A 17,830-nucleotide genomic window follows, 5' to 3' on the forward strand; every position below is an offset into this window, starting at 1 on the left:
GGTATGAGAATCGGTCTCGACCATTTCAACTTCCTCGCTGTGCTTGGTAAGGGTAACTTCGGCAAGGTCATGCTTGCGGAGACCAAGAAGAGCCGGAAGTTGTATGCCATCAAGGTGTTGAAGAAGGAGTTTATCATCGAGAATGACGAAGTGGAAAGCATCAGGTCGGAGAAGCGCGTCTTCCTGATTGCCAACCGCGAGCGTCACCCCTTCCTGACAAACCTCCATGCCTGCTTCCAGACTGAGACAAGGGTCTACTTTGTCATGGAGTATATCAGCGGTGGTGATTTGATGTTGCACATTCAGCGTGGAATGTTTGGCACCAAGCGTGCTCAGTAAGTTCTTCTGTATATCTTTTGGAGTTACAGCAGTGACTAACTCGTTCCAGATTCTACGCCGCTGAGGTCTGCTTGGCACTCAAGTATTTCCACGAGAACGGTGTCATCTATCGTGATCTGAAGCTCGACAACATTCTCTTGACTCTTGACGGACACATCAAGATTGCCGACTACGGTCTGTGCAAGGAGGACATGTGGTACGGTTCGACCACGAGCACCTTCTGCGGTACTCCCGAATTTATGGCGCCCGAGATTCTCCTGGACAAGAAGTACGGCAGGGCGGTTGACTGGTGGGCATTTGGCGTTCTGATCTATCAGATGCTTCTCCAGCAGTCCCCATTCCGTGGTGAAGACGAGGACGAAATCTACGATGCCATTCTGGCCGACGAGCCGCTTTACCCTATTCACATGCCCAGAGACAGCGTGTCGATTCTGCAGAAGCTCCTCACGCGCGAGCCTGACCAGCGTCTGGGTAGCGGCCCAACCGACGCCCAGGAGATCATGTCGCAGCCCTTCTTCAGGAACATCAACTGGGACGACATCTACCACAAGCGGGTGCAGCCGCCCTTCCTGCCCCAGATCAAGAGCGCGACGGATACGAGCAACTTCGATAGCGAGTTTACTAGTGTCACTCCGGTGCTCACACCCGTTCAGTCAGGTAAGTTTGATCACATCTGAACCCAACTAGGCAACTTTCTCGTAACTAACCCTGTCCGTTTGTATAGTCCTCTCTCAAGCCATGCAAGAAGAGTTCAGAGGCTTCTCGTACACGGCCGACTTTGAGTAAACAACCTAGCATTGGCTCGTTTGTTCAAGTCGATTGGCGGTGTGCTAGTATTGTTGGAGGATGATGAACACGTACCAAAGTCGGGTGCGTGGCGAGCAACGTAGTGTGGTGATGCTATAAAAAGGAGAAGAATTGAAACCACAAGGCGACACCATGGTTGTGGTGTGGGTTGAAGGCTGGAAAGATCTAATAGTTATTGAACAATACTTAACCTATAGAAAGAGAAAGAAGAACAAGCGAAATGATAAAGCCTTTCGATTCGGGGGGGGTGTTTGGAAGTTTAGACTCGAGGGTGCACGAAAGAGAAGGTTTAGTTGCTTTTCACTTTGGTTGAACACTGGTTCGGGCTTTTATTTAGATCTTGAAGTCAGCGTTGTTTGAGATACCATGATGGAAGAGTTTGCTATTAAGGGGTTGTTCGGTGTGTATTGTACACTAGAAGAGTAGGTAGTGGTAGCTTTGCTTGTCTTCCTCTTCAGTCTAAACCCTCACCACTTTTTTTTTTTCGTTTCTTTGTCTTCTCAAAATTGCCGTCGATTAAATACGATGTGAGGATCAATGTATACAAGAAGAAACGTATGTCTATATACATCATCATTCATCATATGACATATAGATATAAAACAAATAAAAGAAGAAGTCATGCTGCAACAACAACACCAGCTTACAACATCATACAACAACATACAACCGCAATCAGCAACCAGCGTTCTAGTAAAAAGCCCGCTCCCTTGCTTCCCTTCCAATGCAGCTAAAATCTCTTTTTTGAGACACACACACGACAACACGAAAACCCCCCCAAAAGCTCTAATCTATTCGTTAAAGGGTGACATAAAAAAATAGAAAACCAAGACACATCAAATCAAGCCTTCCCGCTACCACTGCTGCGCAAAACAAGAAACGCAACGCTGGCAACCACGGCCGCACCCGTCGCCGCGCTCTCCAGGGCCAGCAGCGACACGTCCCGCATCTTGAGATCTATCCTCCTGTCGCTGTAGAGGTCGACGACGGCAGCCTTGATTTGTTGAGGGTCCGAGAGCGTTTGTTGCCATTTTTGGGCGGTTTGCTTCCATGTGAATGGTGGTTGTTGCGGTTCTTGTGTCTCTGGTGTTTGGTGTTGTTGTTGTTGGGCGGTGGCGGCCTCTTCCGCAGCCTCCTCGGCGGCGGCGGCCATGAACTCTGCGCCAATGTCCATCTCAGTTTCTCCTTCACTTCCTCCTCCTCTCTGGGGGTCCCCAGAAGACGAAGTAGATGCCAACGCCTGAATCTCCCTCTCCTGCTCCATCAACCTCGCCAAATGCGCCGTCTCTCTCAACCCACTCGCCTCCAGCGCCTGCCTTACTTGGCCCAACTCATGTCTGACCTCGTCAATCACCCCTTTTTCGTTCTCGGCAATGCCCTTCATCAACCTCTTCCTTCGCCACGGCTCGGCAACGAACTGCAGCACCAGGAAAAGCAAAACGTTGACCCCCATCAGTCCCCACGTGCCCCACGTCGACTGCCGCCTGATTCGATCGCTCCAGATCTGTTCCTCGTGGTACCGCTTGAGTATCCCGGCGTTCAAGTCGGCGGACAACCGCGACTCTTCGGTTTCGGCTTCGGTCAACTCCTGCGCTGCTTGTGCCACTTGCGCTTCCAGCTCGTGGTCGAGGCGGTACAGGCTCGTGAAGCGTTCCAGGTCGAGTGGGTTCCACGTATCCTTCCGAGCCAAAAGAGTGGTCACCTCGCGCTGCGTCGATGCGCGATGCATGGTCAAGCTCTTGTAATTGTGTCGGGCGTCGCGCAAGCGAGACTGAGCCTGCCCGTGGGCGACTTCGAGCTCGGCGTTCTTCCGCTTGATTTGCTCAATGGCTGAGTACCCCGTGAGATCGTTGAGGGTTTGGGTGGCGGTTAGGAGACGGGTCTGGAAGTTGTCCATTATGGTGGAGAAGCGGGCGGAGAGGCGGGCGCGGTGGGCTTCGGTACGGGAGGGGAGCTCGGGTTGGGCTGTGTCATTGTTGCCGTTTTCTGTGGTGGCCTCTGATGTAGTAGTAGTCTCGGACGAGTTGGCGCTGTCGCTGGTGGAAGCGCTGGACACGTCGGACTCGGAAGACTTGGAGGTTTCGGACTCGGAAGCAGCTGTGGGTGTTTCTGTTTCGGACTTGTTGGTGGCATCGGTGGTGTCTTCTTTGGCTGACCCTGACGACGGGGCCTCGGTCTGCGCCGGGGGAGGTGGTGGCATGAAGATGACATTGGAGGATTCGGTCTCCTTATTGTTCCTATTCTCGGGGGAGTCTTTGGGAGGTTGGGTCGAGAAGAACAGACGGCCGTCGTGGATGGATAGGCGAAGCGTGCCCTGGCGCATACCGCTTATCGAGGGGTTTATCGATCTTCGTGGTAGGGAAGCGAGTTGGGAGAGAGGACGACCGGATGACAATGCGCTGGTGCCCCTCCAAGAGGAAGGGCGCGCAGCTAGTCGGATAGCTGTAGTGGAGGACATTGTCTATCGTATGTGTTTGAGAGAGTCAGAGAGAGAGAGAGAGAGAGAGAGAGAGAGAGAGAGAGTCGGTTGCCCAACCCAGACCAGACGGGGCGGAGAGAGATGGAGATCTGGGTCAGTTGCAACGATGTTTGGCGGTTGATTGCGGTTGAGTGGTGCCAACAATCGCGCGACTTGGGGGACTTGGGGGGGATTGCCGGCAACTTGAGGAGGAACCGGCAGCCGGAGGAGAGCTGTCGAGCCAATTCCAACTGGTCAATCCCACTTTCTCCCAATTCCATCCCAATTCCACCCAATCGGCCCCACCACGCCGGCTATTCTGCCGTTCGATATCCCCTCAAGACCCCCTCACCGCCTTGCACATTGAGAGTCTTGGAATAACGTCATTAGACAACCCTAACCCTTTTTCTTGTTGTTCCCCTTAGCACCCAGGGACTATCCCCGTTTGGGCATCACGACCAAAACAAAACCCCTGAATCCCTCGTCGTTGACAATGACCAAGGGGCCCAAGTCGACGTGATACACTCGTCCGCCGGAAGGGTCCGGCATCACCAGCATGCGGACATTGCACTCCAAGGCGACTCGCAATGACATTTTCCGTTCTATGTCTGATGCACTCGTTCAAATTCTCCAAGGGTCCGTCGCCCGGTAGTCCGGGAGTTGTCGCCCGTCCCTCTCTGCCTTGACTCCCCGGTTGTTGAGGTCTTCATCATGGCTTTTCTCTTCCTTTCAATATTGCTGCGTGAGAGACCCAAAGCTCATGGATTTTCCCTTGGCTTGAAAGAAAAAAAAATTCTCTTTCGGCAACTTCCATCCGGTTTTCCTTTCCGTCTCTTTGCGGACATCATTGAACTCTCAACCTCTCCTTTGATATTTGCTCATACTTCCACATAGGGAATGCAGTTCACCCGTTTCTTCATGCTGCAAGCCGCGTTGGCCGCAGCTCAGCTTCCAGCGTCTGGAGATGATGACACATCAAGCAGAGGCACTGGCAATGCCTTGGCTGGAAGAGCGGAAGGAGAACCTGCAGTGACAACGCCTTCGAGTCTGCGCACCCACCACAGCTCGTTGCACACAATTTCAAAAACAGATCCCACCGCTACCGTCTACCAGCGCACAGCAGCAGGAACGGCTATGTCGAACACATCTAGCCCACCCGATCCAGAAGCCGACCTTCCCGTAGGATCTACAGGGGTAGGTGATGAAGGGTTTGAAGGAGGATCACCACAGTTTCTGGAGTCAAATCAACCGGTTCCAGAGACAGCACCTGCGGAAGTTCTTGTTCAGTCTCTGGAGCAGGCTGCGTCACCTCCAATGGAGGCGACCGGAGTCTTCACCTCGGTTTCCCCGAGCAGCACTATCGGTACAACAACCGTCGTTGTTTCTAATCTGCCCACGTTTTACGAAAATTTCGCTCCCATCCCCGTCGAGGACCCGGCACAAACACCTACAGTAACTCCATCTCCAACTGAGGCCACCGAAGCAGCTCTTCTCGCCGTGGCAGAGTCCTCGTCTCAGGTCTCAGACATACAATCACTATCTACGTCAACATCCGACGCCAACCCTAGCTCTACAAGCACCTCACCATCCGATACGGCAGTAACCGAAACCGCCATCCCAGCATCTTCAATTACCTTTTCCTCAGTCATCACATCATCGACCGACCCTGCTCGCGGATTTGTCGTATTAGCCACGGACTCCTCCTCCTCCTCCTCCTCCTCCTCCTCCTCCTCATCAGCATCTTCTTCTCTCACCTCCTCAATCACAACCTCATCACCAACCCCCTCCTCATCTCTTTCCTCCACTACTTCTACCACCACCACCGATCAACCTGCAATGGCCTCCAACGCCGATATTGACGCCTCATTGCAAGAAAAGACTGCATCCTACCCCCCTTCCTCCAACGAGTACCTCTCCTCCCAAGCAAAAGTTGCCATCATACTCGTCTCAGTAGTCGGGGTGTTAGCCGTCATGACAGTGATTGGCTATGTACTTTGGCACGTGAGGATGCGGAATGCGCGGTTGGAGCGGCAGAATCGAGCGGCATTGGCGCGGGGGATTCAGGGTGGTGGTGCAGGGAAGGAAGAAAACGGAGCACAGGGGCATAAGAGAAACCTGAGCGTGGAAGAAAAGATGAAGCAAGCATTGGAGAGGGAACATGACGTCCCGCTGGATGTTGGGAAAATCCAGGCTGAGGAGCATGGAAACCCCATGGATGGAAGAGCTGTGAATCTGTTCAGTACCATTAGCACCATTAGCGAGAGCAGTGAGGAGAGCGAAGACAGCCAGGGGAGCGGAAGTCAGCGTTCCTACGGGAACAATGGGCATTTGGCTGTTGTGGCGGCGCCCATGGTTCTGGACGAGAGCGGTATGGCTACCTCTGTGGCAACTCGGAAAGAGGTTAGTGAGGGTTACGGACTCGGGAGGAGCGACAGCCAGGACAGCGAGGAAAGTTACTATAGTGAGGGCGGTCAAGATGGATTTGGGAGGAGCGAGACTTTGGATGCACAGCGACGCCGGTATGTGCATGAAAGAAGCGAAAGCCTGTGCAGCCAATGGAGCAATGTCGAAGACTACTATAGGATAGAGAGGTTGGAGACGGAGGCACAGGGCGATGCCGAAACATTGGAGTCAGAGGAGACGTTTGGGAGGACGGAGTCGAATGCCTCGACGTCGTCGGGACGGACAATTGGGAAGGCAATCTGAATAGTCCACTTCAAATCGGTAACCACTTCGCCGTCGTGGATGTTGCATGTCAGAACTCATGATTCTTGTCACGTCCCTGATCTTCCACCACTCGACCTCTCGCATGCAAAGTGTTTGAAGACAGGTTGGAATCCGCGTCCCAGTCACTTAGCCGTCGTGGAGAGGCGTGGTCAAGCCGTGGTGGTCCAGGTTTCGTTTGCATTGTTATCGGCAAACGGCCCCGAGCGGAACATTGCCGGCATTTCATGGATTGCTGCAGGAAGACACGATGAAGACAAGGCAAGATGACCTATTATGAAAACGAAATCAAAATTATGATGGACTTGGTGAAAACGCGACTTTGGTCTTCTCATCGCTGTCTTGAGGTACATTGACTCAGCCTGGCACATGAAGCCAAGCTAGCTCAAGGCAAGACATTGTACCCCGACTTGCCCTACTTGCCTACTTAGCTTGTGTGCCACGCTGCGTTAACTTGTAGATATACCAATTCTCTCGTCAGATAGCAGAAACGGTCAGGTACCTACCAGTAACGGTTGATGGCATGATGGTATCCGTCTCTCCAAGATGGGAAGTGACTACCGAATTGGGGGGGATGTGGGATAGGTACCTTCGTGTTGTGACGGTTGTTTTCTTGGAAGGTTGTAGGAACTGAACCTTCCTCTTAGTTTTATAAAGGCTGTGCAACTCCCAAGGAAAGAAGTGCCTCGATACAGTCTCTACTGACACATTTCATCACATCCTGCCTGCCGACTTCTACTCGAAACCTACCTACTACTTCCATTAATCTCGTTCACACCATCCTTTCCATCTCCACCACGGCTAAGATGACCTCGCCCGTGGTGTCACGTCCAGCTCTGGGCTTCGAGGTTGCCCTGGGAACACTCTACGACTCCCGCAGCGATACCTTCCTCTCTCATTCGCTCTTCAAAGAGACACCAGCCAATGCAGTTGACTCTAAGGCAAAGGCCAGTTCAACTGCCAAACTCAGCAAAGCGACCACGTTCCGCCAGAAGCTTGCTGATCTGGGTGTTGGAACCGAACTCGGAGCCAGCATTCTTGCGGGGCTTTCTTCCATTGACGGCTGTGGCCTTTACTTGGCCGACCATCACAAAACCCCCGGCGATGTTGCCCAGTCTTCCTTGCACTATACAGTCACGACGGTTGAGGAGGAGCTCAACCTCACTGCTAGTGGTGTGAAAGACCTCATCATACCCGACGTTCTTGATAGCACCAGCGCAACCCACGTGGTCACCGGCATCACCTGGGGTGCTCAATTCATCGTCACAGCCCGCACCAAAGCCGACGACCCTACCCATGTCGCTCGTCTCCAGCAATGCCTCGACAAGGAGCTTGAAAGTCTGCTACAGGCTGCTCTCGAAGCCTCCCATGCCATCGAGTTTTCTTCCACGGAGCTAGTTCAATACGGCCCATCGAAGGAAATAGCCCTTGAGTATGATGACGGTAACAGCGTCCTTCATGACAGTATTTTGTCAGTTCTGGACAATGGTCTCGCTGGTGATCCACGGCCGCCAGCCGCCCCATCTTCAACTAGCTTCATCCACGGCCTTCGCAGTCGCCTCTACGCTACCAATGATGCCCAGGGAAAGCCTATTCAGTACATTCTTATGCCCGTGTCGCTGCTCTCTATGCTTCGCCTCGTCGACATCCAACATCAGCCCGTCATTCACCAACCCAACATTGATTACCTAACGTACTTTATTCAGTTCCTTGACGACTGGGCAGATGCACAACAGAAGTTCAACAATTACGTTGTCCGATGCAAGAATTGCCCCACGGCTATTCCACCCGATCATCTACGTCTTATTGTGCGTAAGCTCCGCCCTGTCAAGACTGATGAGTTTGCCTTTAAAGCAAGCTTTGCAGAAGCCCTGAAAGATGTTCGTTACGGCAAAGCAAACGAAGACAGGCTTCACAATCTGCTTGTAGAGGCAGAGGGCAGTGAGCTGTCACCTGAGAAACTCCGCTCCATGGCAAACCATCGTGGCACGCTTGATTTCAAGGACCAGATGAGCAGTCTGGGAGCGACCTATATTGGCTACGGCTCCACTTCCCTAACCACGATTCTCTCACGCGGGAGTTACGACGACGCTTTTGTTCTCAATTTCAACAGTAGTCTGCGAAACTCACGCGAGTGGGACGAGACAATCCACCTTTTCGAGGAACTTTCTGCCTGTAAAGGTCACCAGACAATACTGATTGCTGTCGACGCCGATGCTGTCGGGCACCTTTTGGACAAGGTCTACATCTGCCAATATCGGAGCGGGCGTGTTTTCATCGAAGATCTACTGGAGCATCGCAAGATTCTGGCATCCAACTGTATCATGCAATATGACCAAGAGTGGCTGGACAGCTCCATCAACACTAAGCCAGTTCAACGACGTCCTGTCAAGGTCCCCTGTCCCCACCAAGATTGTGACCAGACCTTGCATTGCCAGTGGATTTGCGCTTTATGCCGTTCACTTGTTGAGTACGGCCATGTTGATGACCGCCTTTACTGTGACTGCGGAGCTACTCCTTTCGATCATTGGGACTTCAAGTGTCAGGATCAAAGACATGGGCCAAGATGGACACGGTATGAGCGTCCTGTGCTATCTCAGCTTCTCACCAACCTCAAGCCCTTCAACGAACTGAACATATTGATTCTGGGGGAGACAGGCGTGGGAAAATCGACATGGATCAACGCCTTTGTCAATTACCTGAGCTACGACACTCTCGAGGATGCGCTGCAAGCGGATGACTTGAAGTGGGTGATACCTTGCTCCTTCAGTACCCAGCTCAAAGACGACTCAGACGGAAGAGGCAAGTTTGTTCAGAAGGATATAAAGATTGGGTCAAGCAAAAGTGAACATGACGGAGCTCGCGGGCAGTCAGCCACCCAGTCAACTGCTGTCTACACGGTTGATATTGACAACACAAGAGTTCGGCTCATCGACACGCCTGGTATCGGCGATACCAGAGGCTTGGAACAGGACAACAAGAACATGGCTGACATTCTTCATGTCCTTCGCACATACAAGAAACTTCACGGAATCTTGATTCTTCTCAAGCCAAATGCCTCGCGACTAACGGTTATGTTCCGATTCTGCATCAAACAACTCTTAACCCAGCTGCATCGTAACGCAGCCACCAACATTGTCTTCGGATTCACCAACACCCGTGGCTCCAACTACAAGCCAGGCGACACTTTCAAGCCTTTGGAAGCCCTTCTAAGCAGCTACACCACGGTTCAGCTGGGTCTGTATGAACAAAACGTGTACTGTTTCGACTCGGAGAGTTTTCGCTACCTCGCTGCTCAGAAGAAAGGCATTGACATGGGTCTCCTCGAGGACAACATGCGAAGCTGGGAATACTCCGTCGCCGAGTGTAAGCGACTCGTCAAATACGTCGGGGAACTTGCGCCTCACAACGTCCGCAGCACCATCAATCTTAATGAGACCCGTGACTTGATCATCAAGTTGACAGAGCCAATGGCGCTCATTGCACAAAAGATTGCAAGTAGCATTGCGGTCAATAATGATCAAATAAAACAACTCCAGTCAGCGAAGCTTTCCAGAGACGAACTCGAGAAAAGTCTCTATATCCAACGAGAGAGCGTCGAGTCTTACGAGGTGGATGCGCCTCGTACAATTTGTGCCCATCACGACTGCGTTGAGGTACGAAGCGACTTCCAAGGACGTGATGAGACAGTGGTTGTCTATAAGCAAATGTGCCACAAGCCTTGTGGCCTTGGGAACAGCGTCAAGAGAAACACAAAGGGTGATCCTGCGCTCAAGCAGTGCTGGGCCATGCAGAATGATTTTTGCAAGATGTGCGGTCACAACTACATGGATCACATGCACATTTACTACGACTATCGATCAATGACTTACAAGTACAAGGACAAAAACATCGCACAGGATCTGATTGAGAGGGCCACGAGACTTGAGCTTCAGCAAAAGGCCATCGACATGCGCAAGGAGGCAGTGGCAGAGTTCAAGCTTGAGTATGCTCAAGTTCAAGAGGCAGCCATTCAGTTCGGCTTCTTTCTCAAGCGCCACGCCATTGAACCCTACAACGATGCCACCATTGAGTATGTCGATCATCTGATCAACCAGGAACGCCTCAAGATCAAGAGCGGAGGCAAGAAGGACACTCTGGAGATGCTCGAAAAGTACAAGGCAGAACACATCCAGAAAGTCAAAGTTCTCACCGAAGCCATGGACAGGGGCGATTCGGACCGCGTAGTGGACGACCAAGGTGTTCGGCAGCTCGTCGACAGCTTGTACGGCCTGCCACACTTTGGCGAAGACCTTCGGAGAATTGTCACTGTCAATGAGAAAGCTGCCGAGGGTTCATTTCGGGAGCGGTCATACAATGTATCAGCTGGATCACACTGGAAAGGGACAAGCAAGAAGTTGACAGTACGCCGAAAGAAGAATGAAAGCAGGCTGATGGCCATGTCCAACCGGTTCGCGCCCCTGGCCTCGATGTCCGGACATGGTCCTATGAGTGGCGGCTATTCGCATGAACTTATTCATGTTCCCAATGAAGGGAGACTTGGGCGTGAGGGAAGTCCGGTGCTGCATCACGAAGTTGTCCATGTCTCGCATGAGGGAAGGCTCAGAGGGGAGGGGGGCCCGACGGCGATGGAGATGGATTCTCACTGGGATCCCACCGTTACAATACGTCTACAAGCTTCGAGGCTTGCTCGCTTTCTTGGATTCGGTGGAAATGCTTCTGGGTAATGAGTTTCCTGGTAAATGATGTTGAAGTTGTAGTGTTTTTCTTTGGATGATGAAAATTTGGAAATGAATTTATGTGTCGTTGGTTCGAGCGAGTTTCGTCTAATAGTGTGTGTTGTATCTTATCAGAGCCGGATGTCGCAATATTAGAACTGCATTTACTTTACATCAATGTGTGAACTGTCAGTGGTCGAAAGATGGTGTGTTGCTGTAGTCAAGATGATGTGCGCGGACATGTGAAGCGGTGTAACAGGCAAGTCCGCGGTCTGTCTTCCCTTCATTGACTGTGGGTTCTGGATTTAACGCTGCCATGTCGAGTTCATGATGTAGATCCTCCTGGTGTAGTTTTCTTTCGGCTCTACACAAACCATTGCAGAGCAGTTCAACTTTCCAACCGCGACCTCCAAAGTCGCGATAGGATGTCATTTCAACCTTATGCACCCAGCTCACCCACGTCGAAAGTCCGACCCTATTAAGACTGAGCCTGGACATCCCTTCCCCCTGACTTCAGCCCCTCAACAACTTGCTTCAACCACCAAGTATGTATCCTGACATCATCCGTAAGTTCGGGGTGGAAACTCGTTCCGAAAACGTTCCCCTGCCGCACGGCGACAATGTCTTCGCCTTCTCCTGTCCCTTGTGGCTTTGGGTAAGTCCCCATTACCTCCACCTGTTTTCCCTTTAGCTTGGTAACCTCATCATCCCCAGCGGTGGTGATAATCTCCTCCACAACCGGTGCGCGGATAAACACTCCCCTGAAGGGCTCCCCTTCTTCCAGAAAAGGCAACCGCAAATCTCCCACAAAACTCTGGAGCTGTGTGCCGTAGCGGTTTCTGAGGACTTTGACGTCCAGCCCACCGATGAGTTCTTGTCCGCCTTGTTTGGTTGCTGAGGCAGCGGAGGCGAGCATGACTAGGCCGGCGCAGGTGCCCCATGTTGGTTTGTGTTGGACTCTGTGGTGGTAGTGGGAGAGGTTAGCGATTTTACCCTTTTTTTCCCCCTATGGTTTGTTTGTTTGTTTGTTTGTTTGTTTTCCATTGGGGGAGTCAGGGGATGGGAATTGGGAAAGACGGGTTAGGAAAAGAGAAAAAAAAAAGAAGGGAGCGAGTAGAGAAGACTTACTTGACGAATTCCCGGAGCGGATCAAGCAATCCCAGGCGTCTGGCCACGATAGCCATGGTTGTGCTTTCTCCTCCCGGGATAATGAGAGCGTCGCATTGCGAGAGTTGGGCGGCGGTACGGACTTGGATGAAGCTGAATTGTGGTGTTGGTGTCGATGATCGTGACGATAGTTGGGCAGCTGCCTTTTGGAGGAGGGAAATGTGCTCGATCACGCCGCCTTGGAGGGCTAGGACGCCGACTGTTATTTGTTGGGGGTTTACGGCGTCGACGGTCATTGTGTCTGTGTGCCGAAGTAATGTGGTGTTTGGTCCGAAGTGATGTTCTGTTCTGGGCCAATGGGATGAGTGACGACTGAGAGATGTCGATAGGTCTTTTGGTTACACCAGGTGAACGAGTGTACAAGACGGGCGATATCGGAAGTTCCTTGTCAGTGAAGTCTGAAATTTGTGTGGACTTCCTGATGATGACTCTTCTTCGTTCCTGGGTCGGCTACTGTAACTTTGTCGCTAATGAACTTAAGAACAAAAAGAGAAGCCACGAGGGAATGTTGATATCACCGAGGTGTACCAAACCTATGGGCCCCGGTTGACAAAGCCGAATGTAGGCGGCGATGGTCGTATCGTTGGGATAATGGAATTGGTGTTGCCACTCGGGGGGGGTCTGTGCAATGATCGGGGGCCTGTTTGGCATCCGCACCAGGGGAAGCGGGACGAGCGAGAATCTCCTGGTCTGTTGGTGGGGAGTCACGGCAGTCACAGTCGTACACACACGGATCCCCGATCAATCATTGTCCGCGATCTCCCGTCCTCCTTCTCCAAACCTTCCGCGTAAACGCGAAACCCGACCCGGAAGTTTTCTGGGGGAGTCTGATCGGCACGGGAGGAGGTCCGTAAACCGGGACTGACTCGTTGCGTGAGAGCGTAGATCGGTATTGATTGCAAATTTTGGACTTGCCTCAGCGAATGTATACCGCTGAATCACGTTCATGTCGGGGATTTATCTTCAACTTTACAAGCCACGGGAATTGTATTGTTCGATGTGTCTGGATGCTACGTTGAGTGCCGGCCTAGTAGTTCTTCTGTGGTGTAATTGGCTGTAAAGCATGGGGATAAATCGGACTTGAGTGTGAAAGTCTGTGGTATCCTGGTTCTCATGTGGTGGTTGCACTTGCCCCTCCAAGGCGAGCTCTTTTCTTGCCATTGCCAAGCTTCCAAGCAAGGAATAAGCGACGGAACCTGGAATGTTCGAGGGAAATATCCATTCAGCATCGAGGAAGAGCAAGCGAGGTTGAAGATAAGCGCGGGGTTACAGAAAATTTTCTAATCATGCAGGAACGATGCTTATTCAAACGTTTGTGCCTTCACTTTGCGTCTTCTATCCCAATTGCCAGTCAGTCAGAGCTGAGACGACAGAAGATGTGAGGCCGACAGATACCCAAAGCGGATATCCCGTTCGCTTTGATTGGCTTCCAACAAGCTCAAAATGAAACAGAAATCGATCGACGCTGGAAGGTTGACTGCCAAAACAAATGCAAAAAAGAGAATCGGGTTTGTCGAGTGTTGGGCCAGAGAAATGACTAATACTTGTATACCACACAGTATGACTCCTATATGGATCCGAAGCGAAATACTATGTACTCGCGGGCAACACCGGGATCAACGGCTCTCAGACGTCCTCCTCTCGATCGAATCCACACCATTTTTTTTATTCCATACTGCAACGCTGTTTTCTCGTAGTGTACAACGGGACTTGCCATGTCGCCCACACTACTGCAGTGCCCGTGGGGAAACAATGTGGGATGTCTTTCCTGGGCGAGGAAACTGCGAGGGTGTCGAAGGTCCAGATCGTCCGATTTCGCCGCACATGGGTAGACCTTCCTTTCTCATTCAGTGGATCGTATGTACGTACGTACCGAGGTACCTTTTTTTCCCTCTCGAGCCCCTCCCTACACTCTCCGGTATGATCTGAGTCATCACGTAATGTCATTGCGCTTCAAAAAGTCTATTTCCACGACCTGTGCCCGTGATCCGTTGTTGTGATAGAAACAAAAGTATCCAAGCACAAAACAAACCTAAGCTCTCAATTGTGGTTCTGGTTGAATCTATTCCACGAACCTCCTCCCCTCTTCCCCTTACCACTCTCTCACGTTACGAGCCTTTTATCCACACATCCATCTCACCTCACAGAGAAACCATTACCACCCTCAAAATGGCCTCCACATCCACCACCAACGGCGACTCCTTCACCGTCAAGGCCGGTCTCGCCCAGATGCTTAAGGGCGGTGTCATCATGGACGTCACCACCCCCGCCGAGGCTCGCATCGCCGAAGAGGCCGGCGCCTGCGCCGTCATGGCTCTCGAGCGCATCCCCTCCGACATTCGCGCCGCCGGCGGCGTAGCGCGCATGTCCAACCCGTCCATGATCAAGGAGATCCAGGCCGCGGTCACCATCCCCGTCATGGCCAAGGCGCGTATCGGCCACGTGGTCGAGTGCCGCATCCTGGAGCAGCTGGGCGTCGACTACATCGATGAGAGCGAAGTCTTGACCCCGGCCGATGACACGTACCACGTGCAAAAGGACCAGTTCAAGGCCCCCTTTGTCTGCGGATGCAGGAACTTGGGTGAGGCGCTCAGGAGAATCAAGGAGGGCGCGGCTATGATCAGGACCAAGGGTGAGGCCGGCACGGGAGATGTCGTCGAGGCGGTGAAGCACATCAGGACCGTCAACGCCGAGATTGCCCAGGCTAAGGCGGCGTTGGCCAGTGGTGGTGAGCTGGCGGTGGCCAAGATGGCGAGGGAGATCGGTGCCGATGTTGAGCTCCTCAAGAAGACTGCTGAGCTCGGAAGGCTGCCGGTGGTCAACTTTGCTGCCGGAGGTGTGGCGACGCCGGCGGACGCGGCGCTCATGATGGAGTTTGGGTGCGATGGTGTGTTTGTGGGTAGCGGTATCTTCAAGGATGCCAAGACGCCTGAGCACGCGTTGCAGAGGGCGAGGGCGGTTGTCAAGGCTGTGGCTAACTGGAATGACTACGGTGCGTTGGTTGAGGCGTGCATTGAGCACGGTGAGGCTATGAAGGGTATCAGCAATGCGGGTATGAAGCCCGAGGAGAGAATGGCTGGAAGGGGTTGGTAGAGCGTGTAAGGATGTGGTGATGTTGATGGCATGTTTGATTTATATAAAAGCACAGTTAGAACTAAAAGGGGGCTCGGAACGGCACCCATGAGATGGCTGAGTTGCAACTCCGAGGAGCTTCTGCCGTTAGTTACACGCTATGAATATGATGAGAGAATTGTTGAAGCCATGGCTTTGTTACCCAAGTTGATACCAAGAAGTGCTGGCAGAAGAATCTAGTGACCGCCTTGTAACAGTCTATACCGACTCAAGATGAGAGACGTCTGACTCCCCTTTGACCTCTTTTCTTATTTGATTATCCGTTTCTTTTCCCTGTTCCCTCCCTTATGTAAAATGCCATTGAGAATGGTCTTCCGCTGCCATGGATAGTCTTCGAGGCTTTATTACCCACCTCAACTGTGAAATATTATTTGCAACCTGAATGTCCTCGTAACTAGTAGAGAACAAGACAAACAAACCCTGATTATAGTACCGCTCGACCCTGGTGCAGGGTCACCGGACAACATCAAAACAGGTAAATCATAAGCGCTCATACATATGTGTCATGTACCATTAGTCAGACCGCACACGTCTCAACTGTCAAAACTGAAGGTTGCAGTCCTTGCTTCTGCACAAGCTCGATCAACACAGCATCAAACCGCGAATCGATCAGAATTGCCAACTCATGTAGCTCTGCCTTGGCTGCTTGAACATCAACCCAAAGCTCTTTCCTCAGTTCTCCGCACCAGGCCTCGGTATACTAAGGCTCTGCATCATCGTCATCATCATCCGACTCCAAGTCCGGGTCCGGCACCTGCAAGTCTAACGGCAACGGCGGCTTCAACTAAGGCTCTGCATCATCATCATCCGACTCCAAGTCCGGGTCCGGCACCTGTAAGTCCGACGGCAACGGCGGCATCATTTCCACATTGGTCGGCTGAAGCGGCGGTGGCTGATGTTCAGGCGGGATAAGCGTATACGGCAAGTTGGTTGGGAGACCCTGAGCAGCCGCATCGGCCGCCGCCTTCCTCTCATCCTCCCTCTTGATCTTGGCTAACATATTGCGCACATCGCTCTTCTTGACATACTGGTACTTGTCCCCGAACGAGATGCGAATCCCAATCGTCAGCTGCCTAAGGGTGCACTGGGCGTCGCGGTGCATGATCTTGAGCCAACGGGCGCCATCCTGCTCGATCTTGCGGAACTGGGCAGGGACGTTGACGCCGGGCTGCTCGCCCGTGAAGGGTTCGTGGTTGTGCTCGGCGCACTGGACGACCACGCGCCACTTGTCGTCGTACGGCCACGCTTTCTCCTGAACGGCCTTCATCTTCATCGGACACCCTGTCTTGGTCGACCGCGATTGTCGAATCCCCCGGCTGTGGGAGGTGTACGTCTTGCCGCCCTTGGAACAGCAGAGGTTGTACCTCCGGTAGTGGCCGTCCGGGTCCCGGTTGAGTGAGGACACAATCACACAGGCGTAGCCCTGCGACCGCGTGAAGGCTTTGAGGTCCGTCTGGAGCGCTTCAAAGGTGGGATACAAGCGGTCCTGGGGAGGGGGCAGGAGGGCCATCTGGAAGTTGGGCCGGGCCGGCTGTGGTTGCCCTTGGCCGCCGGACGGACCGGGCTGGCCCTGCTGAGCTTGCTGATCATGAAGTTGTTGCTGCTGCTGCTGCTGGGACTGTGGTTGCTGCTGTTGGCCCTGCTGAGTGCCAGTAGCACTTTGGTTCGGGATAGGTTGGAGTTGTTGCTGAGTGTATCCAGCCTGCTGGTGTTGATGGATAGCTGAACTGGCCGCTTGGCCCTGGGGCGGGTTTTGCGGTTGGAAATTGTGGAACTGGTGTAATTGTTGCTGTTGTTGCTGCATTTGCTGTTGCATTTGAGGTTGGGCCGGCTGAGGAGTCATCTGCAGCTGATGCTGCCCGTGCTGGCCCATGGCCGCCGTCTTGGGCTGTCCTCTAGGCATCGTGTGAGATGGGACAATTCGATGAAGACAATTCGATGCTCTGGATGATCACACAACACTGAACATGCGTCTTTAGACCGTGAACGCGCCTCGGCTCGTATGTGACTAGATGCATTACCGCTATTTGCACTTTCGGCTGCGGGTAAATTTCCATATCGTCAGCTGGAGTGGTATCTTATCGGTTTTGTTGCAGCTGTTTGCGGGCCGGCGCACCTTCCACTTCCGCTTTTGTACCCCTGAACGGGGTCCAATGGTTTTCGACTTCAGTTGTTCTCACGTTTGTTTATTCCTACTTCATCCATCCGACCATATCGAAAACCAGAGAGGCTGCCCATTGAATAAAATACCCGTGAAGCTACTAAGTATGTAATGGATTCGATTATTCATCACTGCAGGACCAGCATTGCGCTTTGTCATGGGATCTCATCTGTTTTGCAGATGTGATCTGACAGCTGCGTGCAGTGCTGCAATGTAAAATGTACTCAGGCACCTCGACTGTACCCATCTTCATCTGCTGGAAGCTGCTGCATTTGTTGCATCTCGGAGATGGCGACCGCTCTTTTCTCGCGAGCAGACCTTTCA

At 52.5% G+C, this 17,830-nt stretch overlaps 6 protein-coding genes across 6 annotated transcripts; 3 read left to right on the plus strand and 3 right to left on the minus strand.

The window, feature by feature from the left end:
• Window positions 1-1,977: 1,977 nt before the first annotated feature.
• On the minus strand, window positions 1,978-3,853 carry B0T23DRAFT_208628 (Mdm33 family-domain-containing protein). The gene has a single exon (XM_062833511.1). The coding sequence runs from the start codon at window positions 3,602-3,604 to the stop codon at window positions 1,988-1,990; it is 1,617 nt and encodes a 538-aa protein (XP_062689663.1). The 5' UTR covers window positions 3,605-3,853; the 3' UTR covers window positions 1,978-1,987.
• A 252-nt stretch (window positions 3,854-4,105) lies between these two features.
• B0T23DRAFT_386128 (uncharacterized protein) lies at window positions 4,106-6,575 on the plus strand. Its single transcript, XM_062837587.1, has one exon. It carries the CDS (start codon window positions 4,502-4,504, stop codon window positions 6,308-6,310), a length of 1,809 nt encoding a protein of 602 aa, XP_062689664.1. The 5' UTR covers window positions 4,106-4,501; the 3' UTR covers window positions 6,311-6,575.
• A 559-nt stretch (window positions 6,576-7,134) lies between these two features.
• On the plus strand, window positions 7,135-11,055 carry B0T23DRAFT_363533 (uncharacterized protein; the record flags this gene model as incomplete). The annotated part of the gene is made up of 2 exons (XM_062836325.1): window positions 7,135-7,725; window positions 7,762-11,055. 2 exons carry the CDS (start codon window positions 7,135-7,137, stop codon window positions 11,053-11,055), a joined length of 3,885 nt encoding a protein of 1,294 aa, XP_062689665.1.
• Window positions 11,056-11,161: 106 nt separating this feature from the next.
• On the minus strand, window positions 11,162-12,701 carry B0T23DRAFT_208686 (Sno-type pyridoxine vitamin B6 SNO1). Its single transcript, XM_062833513.1, has 2 exons — window positions 12,175-12,701; window positions 11,162-12,005 (listed from the first exon to the last, which is right to left on the minus strand). Exons 1-2 carry the CDS (start codon window positions 12,447-12,449, stop codon window positions 11,525-11,527), a joined length of 756 nt encoding a protein of 251 aa, XP_062689666.1. The 5' UTR covers window positions 12,450-12,701; the 3' UTR covers window positions 11,162-11,524.
• Window positions 12,702-14,262: 1,561 nt separating this feature from the next.
• Window positions 14,263-15,717, plus strand: B0T23DRAFT_208700 (putative pyridoxine biosynthesis protein pdx-1). The gene has a single exon (XM_062833514.1). The coding sequence runs from the start codon at window positions 14,383-14,385 to the stop codon at window positions 15,304-15,306; it is 924 nt and encodes a 307-aa protein (XP_062689667.1). The 5' UTR covers window positions 14,263-14,382; the 3' UTR covers window positions 15,307-15,717.
• B0T23DRAFT_208703 (uncharacterized protein) lies at window positions 15,718-17,505 on the minus strand. Its single transcript, XM_062833515.1, has 2 exons — window positions 17,462-17,505; window positions 15,718-17,384 (listed from the first exon to the last, which is right to left on the minus strand). Exon 2 carries the CDS (start codon window positions 17,246-17,248, stop codon window positions 16,130-16,132), a length of 1,119 nt encoding a protein of 372 aa, XP_062689668.1. The 5' UTR covers window positions 17,249-17,384; window positions 17,462-17,505; the 3' UTR covers window positions 15,718-16,129.
• Window positions 17,506-17,830: the final 325 nt, after the last annotated feature.

This window comes from Neurospora hispaniola (genome assembly GCF_033458365.1).
Source record: "Neurospora hispaniola strain FGSC 10403 chromosome Unknown B0T23scaffold_7, whole genome shotgun sequence".
In the NCBI taxonomy this organism is placed as follows: domain Eukaryota; kingdom Fungi; phylum Ascomycota; class Sordariomycetes; order Sordariales; family Sordariaceae; genus Neurospora; species Neurospora hispaniola.